The sequence below is a fragment of the Grus americana genome, chromosome 1 (assembly GCF_028858705.1).
Source record: "Grus americana isolate bGruAme1 chromosome 1, bGruAme1.mat, whole genome shotgun sequence".
Lineage (NCBI taxonomy): Eukaryota > Metazoa > Chordata > Aves > Gruiformes > Gruidae > Grus > Grus americana.
This window is the reverse complement of record NC_072852.1, coordinates 71,251,664-71,260,632: the sequence shown is the minus strand read 5'-3', so window position 1 is coordinate 71,260,632 and position 8,969 is coordinate 71,251,664. Positions and strand designations below refer to the sequence as shown.

The 8,969-nt window shown below is 43.1% G+C and overlaps 1 protein-coding gene across 3 annotated transcripts in view; it reads right to left on the bottom strand.

The window, feature by feature from the left end:
* Window positions 1-1,933: 1,933 nt before the first annotated feature.
* Window positions 1,934-8,969, bottom strand: part of PTPRO (protein tyrosine phosphatase receptor type O) — a 154,969-nt gene continuing 147,933 nt past the window's right edge. For all 3 annotated transcript variants that reach the window (XM_054813233.1, XM_054813234.1, XM_054813235.1), the window contains 2 exons: window positions 5,885-6,005; window positions 1,934-4,774 (listed from right to left, as the gene is read on the bottom strand). In XM_054813233.1, the coding sequence (XP_054669208.1) occupies window positions 5,901-6,005 (105 nt within the window). In that variant the 3' untranslated portion in view covers window positions 1,934-4,774; window positions 5,885-5,900. The remainder of the gene's footprint in view (window positions 4,775-5,884; window positions 6,006-8,969) is intronic.

Here is an 8,969-nt window from a genome sequence, read left to right as displayed (position 1 = left end):
TGCATCTAACCAATAGTGACGCATGGAACAGTTTACTTACCACCTAGCAATTCAAATGTTAAACAGTGCTTTGCTCAGACAAATTGTGACCTAGAAATGAGATTTTTTTTTTTTTTAATATATATATATTTTTACTGCTTCAAAACATTGTGCTATATAAAAGTTAGTGGGGTGGGGGGGGGGTGGGGGAAACACGCTGGTAGGTAAGTGCAGACTTCTGCATTATTGATGTGTGTGGAAATCGATGGTTTATGGGGAAGTAGATATCCAAAATGATGTGATATTCTGAGATGTGCCGAGCTCCCAGTGCCTTTGTATTCATCAGTATTTGTGAAACTCTGACAGTGTCCCTGGAAATGCTTTGCTGGACAGTCACACCAGTAGTTTGCTAATTTAACCAACAGGACAATGGGAAACCCATGAATAACTAGTATGTGGATTAAATCTTTCTAATTAGGAAAGCTGGAACTAGCAGGTTTTGTTTTTTTTTTTTTAAATTGTGAGAATTGAAGGTATTTTGAGTTTTCAGGGTTTTTTAGGACATATACAAAAGCAAGATAGAGCTTGAGCACCAGACCCTTGTTCAAGCAAGTATCTACCATCGCCACTGATTTTTCCTGGGCTGCATCTCATGGTTAAGGGAAAGGTGATTATGAATGGGAATGTTTCTGGCCAAGCCACCATTCCATAGGAGCCTAGTTTTTCTATGAGTGTGGTGTTTTGTTTTGTTTTTTTTTTCCCCTCAACTGTGAAGTCTGTGTAGTGTCTTAAACATGAAACAAGCAACCCTAAGGATCAAGTCTGACAGATCAAGAGTATTTGAGAGATTCTGTGCTCAGCGTCCCACTTTTACATACAAACAGCAGCATTATGTATGTGGAGTGCAAACATGAAGGAATTTGTAACTGTGCATTGTGTTCTGTGTTTAAAGATTGCACAAACATCTTGAATTTTTACTGCTAAGTTTTAGCTACGTGCCTATTTAGCTGCCTTGGGCTCTTCAGTATCTTTCTTCGGTTTCTCTGAAGTTACATGCTTAGGTTGCAACTTTGGCCCTTTACTACTTGCTCAGCACCCAGGCCAAAACCAGTATCAGCATATTAGTCTGTGCTTCTACTTCTTGAGAATATTTGTAGATTAAAAGAGAAGGTAAAAGAAAAGGGGGAGACTTTCTAGATGGTTCCTAGCCACCATTGCTGTCTGTGACAGCAGTAGTGAAGCGCAACCCTCTCCCCACTCCCATCGATTTCAACAGCACCATAACGTTACCCTCTCACAAGAAATAGCTGAAAGCAACAGCTTTGCCTGCCTGAATGAAACTACTGTTTTCATATGAGCCCTTTAAAAAGTTTGGAGTGGGAGGGAGGTGGTGTGACTCTGTGGTTAATGAATTGACCAAGGAGGGAGGGAAGGACCATTTTTGGTGCGTAAGATTACGATGTTGAATATTTTACAAGGGGCACCTTTGTCATCTTTAGATGCAGGAAGAAACTCTGTAAAATGAAATAAGTCTTCCCAACCTGTTCTTAATCCTTGTGTGAGGATGGAAGGAAACCAGTCTGAAGACCCAAGTATGTCAGGGCTCATTACACAGGGCTTGCTAAGAGAGACAGCACTTTCATATATGGCTCAAAACGTCTTAGCTCTTCTAAGACATATGTCCTTAGGTTTAATTGTTTGGTCCTCCCATGGCAGCATGCACAGCATGAGGCAACAAGGAGAAACCCTGCCCTAGTTTCAATTAATGGTCACTCACTGTGCAAAGCTGCTTTTACATGCATCTGGGTCAGTAGATGCTGTAAGAGCAGCAGGTCAATATAGAGCATCTATGGTGTCAGCAGAGCTATAGGCTTGAAACCCGTAATTCAAAAAAAACCCCACCTATTACAAAACCTGAAGCTTCAGCCAGCTTTACAGCTGTGATGACTTAAAGGTTTTATTTTGACAGATGCTGGAAACCATATCAACATGTAGCATGAGTCCAAACTATTGTTCTTTTGGTCTTGCTTTCAAAGATCATGACAAGGTAAAACCGAAAGTATGACATGTCGAGACAGGCTAAAAGGCTCTGTGTGAGTCTTCTGAACCACAATGTCTCCCAGACTCTTTCATTGCTTTACTTATACCTTGAACTCTGGGAGAGGTGGTTTCCATTGCCACCCTAACACATCCAGTTATGCAGTTTTTGCATACTAGATGAGGTAAGTAAAGGTATTTTTTTGAAGGCGTTTTCATTGTAATTGAGTTTGTGATAAAGTAGGTATTAAAAGAAAAATACGTACCTGTTACCATGCAAATGGGGTAATTTTTGGACATGCATTCAAAGCTTGTCTAGTCAGTTCAGGCAATTGGGGCAGTATCATTTGCAACAACGCAATTTTTGGCATCTTTGCAGCAATCTCGTACCCTGTCATGTTCAGCCAAGCTTCTGTTACAGCCAGCTCACACTGTGATATTTTGTGTGCACATGAATGTTTCAAAAGTAACCTACTTGCTCTGCTCTATAGTACAGAATAAATGGAGCCTCAATGGGCAATGGCCAGCAGGAGGGAGGGGGCAGTAGATGAGAAAGTAAGAAGGTTTGTGTTTTGTTTGTTGGTTTGTTTTTGTTTTTTCCCCTCACTAGTTCTCTAGAGGGATGTGAACATATTTTCTGAGTAAACATAGCAAAACTCTGAAATATATTAAAAAAAAAAAGCATGAAGGCAAGGTCTGAATGGTCAAGCGGTCATTTATAATTCTGTCTTCTGTTCAAATTAGGCCAGGCAAATCAAACAGCAAGCCCTCCAGCTGAGGTGCACTGGTGAAATAAGAGAGAGAGAGACATGTACCACTGAAGCCTTTCGTGTTAGCAATCCGCTCCCTGAAGACAAGGCACTCTCTGTCCTTTTGCATCCTTCACTATGCATCTTACTTAGAGAAATAGCATCTCTGCTTTTGGACTGGGCTTAGTGGAAACTGTGGAAATAGATACATGGAAAGAGAATGGGGGGAGGGGGGCAATTCATATCATACCCAATTAATAATCAGAGGTAGAGTCCTGTTTCTTCAGTACCCTTCACAAGGACCTGTTTTGTTCGGGGGGATTATGTTAAGTCTATGCAGTTTTGCATAACATATATGGGACAGGTTGAAGGAAGTAACCAATATGATGATGAAGTAGATATTAAAGGAATATACATCTATCTACCTGCTAGTGGAATAATGCTTTGGAAGAAAAAGAAAAATTCAAATATCATCTGAGGGTTATCAGGCTCCTGGAAGTAGTGGAGCTTCCAAACTACACCCTGGTACCCTGACAGGTGATAGCAGGCCCCAGGGTGAATGAATAAAAAGCATATACAGGTGCGTTTGCTGTTTTGCTGATAGTGACTTCTTCACAGGTAAGCAATCCAGTGTGTTTACTTTCAGTTCAAGTTTGTTTTGTTTACATTAAGTACCATTGCTGCTAACTTCCAATGAGGTGACACAAAGCAACAGGTTACAAAAATGCCATCAACATCCATTCTGACAGCATCCATGTCACAATACACAATGATGTACCGGAATTATACAAAGACAAAAAAAATAGATATATATATAGCTAATTATTCTGACTAGAACTGAAACTGACAGCGAAAAAGAAAAAAGCCCCCCACCCTGATCCCGAAGCCCCTGCAGGAATCCATACCGACGCTTTGGCAGCCTCGTAGCAATAAAGCGATAACCAGCCCTTCACATGCCAAAACCTTGTTTTTGTAACATCGTGAATTCCTGGCTCGGAAAAATAGTTACGTCCGTTAAAGCACTTTTTTTTTTCTTTTCTTTTCTTCCCCCTTCCCAACCTCAATCAGCTTCACGTTTTTACACAGGGTTAATACTTATTAAAAAATAATAAACAAATGAGGGGTATAGGCACCATAGACTGCTCAGACAGTTAAATGCTATAGCAATGGAGTCTAAGATAGCCCAGCTTGAAACTCAGCTGCTCTTTCATTAGATTCATCTAAAACAAGAGCCTGATCAGTGGCGTTACTGAAAAAGTTGGCAAAAAGAGCAATCCCTCTGCTTAATTAGTAGCAGCACAGTCAAGAACCGAACCCTCCCCGCATCGCTCGGTGTCGGCTGCCTGCTTCAGCTTCAGGCTTCATGGTTTGGCTTTCTGCTCGTCAGTCCGTTCCTCGGGTCTTGTGCTCCCCCCAGACCCCATGTACATCAGTGCTGTAGGAAACAGTCAAATCCAAGTGCCCAGCCACCCCCACCCCCCCGCCCCTCTTCTCTTCACAATCTCCAGATTTCTTCATGTATGTTCATGCCTCGCTATTCACTAATGAGGTATTATTAGATACTAACAATGCCTGCTCTCCTATGGACGTTAGCACAGACCAGTGACACATGAAGAAAGTTCTTCAGTCAACCATTAAAAAAATATTGCACTTACTTTAACCTTAAGCCCAACCTGCACAGGAAAAAAAAAAAAAAAAAAAGGTACCAAACAAAAACCCAACACTCTGGAGCAATCTATTTTATGCACATATAGTGTCTTTTCCTTCATGTTGTTTAGTTTAATTTGGTCCGGTATTTTAAAAAAATGTCCAGAAATTAAACAGTTCAAAAGACACCGCAGGCTTGTTAAGGCTTTGTCTCCCCAGTGCTTCGGAAAGTTAAAAGTTTCTCTCTTTCATTGTCCGTGTACTGCAAAGCAGTTCTTGTGGCAGAACAACTGGCCGTTCAAACCATCAAATGAAAAAAAAAGTCAGAAGCAAGGGAAGATGGGTGTGCTTCATGGTCTCACCTGGAACCAAACAAACAGAATGCTTCAGAAATAAAAAAGGAAATAAATACAGTGCTTGGCATGTATTTTTACCAGCCCTCCATGGGTCTGCAGCCCACCAGTACGAGCAGCTGGCCTCTGGGACCCAGATTAGACAATAAACTGCCTGGCCCTCAGGAAAAGCGAGCCAAATGACGGTTTATTTTACGGGCAGGGCAATGACGTACACAGAGGCTAATAAAGGCGCACGTGCAACACCGCAGACACACAGCTGGTGAGACGGCTGGTGTTGGTGCCCATGGCCCAGCTCTCCACCAGCTCTTTGAGAAGCCAGTTTGTGTTGAAAGCAAATATTAAGGTTATGGCTGAGTTATTACTGCCACCTAATGAACTAAAGCTCATTAGCTTAAAGAGCAGTGATGTACATCCTCACAGCTTGTCCCCACCAGCAACCTCTTGGTAGGTGAGAGCGGTGGGTTTTACTCTGCAGCTGGGGACGGGGCTGGGCTGGGCGCACGGGGCAGGCACTGGGGCTCAGCGGAAAGGCAAGGTGGTCGCTATGCCTATGCTAGTGGTAGTACCAGTTTAGAGACCACTCCTGTTCCCTGGTTTTAGATTTATGAGAAAAAAAATCCCCCATGTTTCACGTCAGAGCTTTTTGGTTCCCACCTCGCCCTCCAGCAGGCCCCGTTGCCACAGCAGCAGCGCTGGCAGAGCGTCCCCAAACCTCTGCTGGCCTCGCTAACCTGGCAGTCGGTAAGTGACTTGAGAATGACTGAAGATATTAAAGTCCTCCCCTCCTTTAAGCTTTGTAAGGAGTGTTAGGACAAATGGCAGGGAGTGGTTAGATGGCTCACTCAGGATTTCCGGATTCTCTTCTTCTTCAAACTATGACTGAGCCAACATACTCTTACAGTGCCGTGGAAAGTATAGCGGACTGTTTACTGTGAGAGGCCAGAGGGATTTTCCTTGCACTCTCCACGTGAACATCATCTCAGAGCGGGATGAGGCCCGGAAAGCTCCAAACCACCAGCAAAGCTCCTGGAGCAAACACCCGTGGCACCGGTTGCTGCCAAGGAGCTGGGACACGACGCTGTGGGCATGGCGCAGGGCTGGGCTTGCCTCACTTACCACCTGTGACTCGGAACTAGGACTTGCTGACGTTCTCGTATATGACATCGCTGATGCAGAACTGCTGTTTCTTCTTTTGCCACATCAGTTGCACACACTGGTGAATAAAAATGTATTGTTCCTGCAAGAAAAGACCAAATGAGTGGGCATTTTTGCACCTCAGAAAGCATGACAAAAATCCAAACAGTGAAACAGTTTGATAGGTTATAGTAACGGCCTGCATAGCTTCTCCCTCTCTCCCTCCTCCGCCCCTTGCAATGTTGTCGGCTCCCAAAATAATAGCCCACAATTAGATAGCAGCTGAGGAAGCATGAAATTCACCTGAGCTGCCCTGGATTCATAATAACCTGAATGATGACAGGAGATGCATAGAACAGACTAGACTAGACTAGAATATTTTCACTTAGAAGGGACCTACAACGATCATCTAGTCCAACTGCCTGACCACCTCAAGGCTGACCAGTCTGAACCTCCCTGGTGCAGCTTTGAACCATTCCCATGTGTCCTATCATGGGATACCAGGGAGAAGAGCTCAGCACCTCCTTCTCCATGTCCCCTCCTCAGGAAGCGGCAGAGAGCAGTGAGGTCATCCCTCAGCCTCCTTCCCTCCAAACTAGACAAACCCAGTGAATTAACATGAATTAACACCGTGTTGTAGTCTTGGCTGCACTGATACCACCTGACTGGAAGCTGAAGCTGAGTCACCTGAGGTTAGCATAAAGGGATGGGTTTTTACCAATAACTACAATAAACCACCAGAACAGTTTCTCTAACTATTGCGATGGCATCTTCTGCTGGTGGCAAATTTAAACTGAGAACTACATATATTCCAAGTCACAACCACGCAGTGGGAGAAGTGCCATAATTATAACTTAGTTTACGAGAAGCCTTATTTGCGTTTAGAAACAATAACTGCTATCCTTCATACTTCTTCTTTTAGCTGGTTGTGTCTTGTGAATTAAGGAAACTTGAGGAGGAAGTTGTGCAAGCAGATGCCAGCAGCCATATGGATGGTGGCCATGGCATGTGAGAGAAGTTCCAGTGAGGAGCAGCACTGCTAAGCTGCATGCTTCCTCCTGAGTAACAGCCCTGCTGCTTGTACAGGGAAATCTTTTCCATTTAAGCATGAAATGAGAGTTTTCACTGTCATGGTCTCTGACACAGTCCATGCTGCTAATTTGGCAGGACTAGGAATGTCAGTCCTATGATCCTGATCATTTATATAGGGGCAACCAACTATAGGGACCTGTGGAGAGCCGTAACCAAACACTTGATGTCTTTTAGTAGTATAGGTATAACTTACACTACATGCTGTCAAGCATTCAGCTTGGAGCCTCTGTATGGCCGCCTGGAAGTGGGTTACTTTATATTGCCTGAAAATGAATTAAACCCCAGAAAGGTGCCTGAATGCTTTATGTGCAGCAAATGGCATCCGTGTCACACATGCTCCTCAAATATTTTAATGAACTCCATGGTCCTTAATGCTTGACTTTTTACCAATAAAAAGCTGAAACCTGTTTTTGTTCACAGAGCAGTTAATTATTTGGGGAGTTATCAACCTCTGTGCAAATGACACGGTAAGCAAGGTGGGTCAATCACATGCACCATTCTATTTGTAGACAGTTTTTTGTGCATCAAGACTGTGGTTATCTTTGGTTTTGGTTGTGGACTGGCTTATCATCATACAGATAAACACTGTAATTCAATTTGAAATCTAAAAGTCATTAATTAAGGTTATTTCAAAGAGAGAGAAGGCAAACCCTGATGAATCCTACACTAAGCTTCATTTGTGCTGTGCACAAGCAGAAACAACTGTCCCAAAGCCCAAGTCTGGATTTCAGCCCCTGTTCCCAGTGGTCTGCTGATGCCAGGAGATATCCATATGAGTTTGAAGCACATTTCAGACCACAGAAATGCCTGGATTTTCTCACACCCACTAATTTGGAGTGACTGTTTTCAATTCAGAGTGTTCTCCAATCCATCGCCCCTTTTTGGGCTTAAGCCTTTTTTCTTTTTTAAACTGCTGAGTGAGACACTGCCAAGTTTCCAGTGTACAAGGCAAGATGAACCCAGGTGAGCTGAGTGTGGTTTCAGGTTTTGTAAGGAAAGCCTTTTTGGTGGCCTCCATGCCTGAGTGTCAGTGCCATCTAGTGACCTCTGCGGCCAGGCTTGGCCACTGCCCGGAGCAGCAGGAGCTCGGTGCCTGCCAAAGCCCAGCCCTTGACATCAGCCCCAGGCAGGCAATGAGTTTGTACCTTAAAAAATATATAAATAAAAATCACATCACCTCTGCAGTGGTTACACCGTTGCAGCTGAAATAAACCACTGGGATTAGTTTCTCTGGTATTTACTTAAAGATCTGTCTTTGGATTAATTTAATGAATTGTGTTGAAAAGTGGTAGTTTGATAGGAACAATCCCAAATGGTCTGAAATTAATGACCTTTTCCATTCCTAGGTGCTAGTTGTTGTCACTGGAGGTTTTCTTCTTCTCTCCTCTCCCTGCTAAGACTTCTTTGCTTTGCTCCGGGTCAAGCAATCCTTGGTAACAAATTATCTGCCAGACAGCCTGCAAACAGTGATGGTGGCACTTCCAACTGTATGGAGGTTTCCAGCTTATACTGTGTCTAACCAGTGAAGAGTACAATGGGCGTGAAATCTTTCTGTCACTAGTAGAAGACCTGGGAAGGTTTCAGATGCATAAAAGCTTCTGCTTTGGAAAAAGAGTTTGAGATTTATTTTTTTTTTTCCATTATATATTCTAACAATATGACAATTGTCCTGACATTTGCCTTAAGGACAGAAAAAGAAATACCCAGTAGATATTTGGGCAGGGAGAGGGGCAAGGAGGGTGTCTGGCAGACTCACAATCCTTTTGTCTGTTTTTATGACTGTTGTATAACTTAGTTCCTATGCTTGGCCGGATGATACCCTCTTGAACAAGCGTGAATGGCTGTTCGATACTGATATCATTTCAAGAGCCATTAATCCTCTCAGAAAGCCCAATTCTTTTCAAAATGGTTTGAAAATTTCATATGATAATCTCTTCTAGTACATTTTTACATATTAATCTCTCAGAAGGTGAGA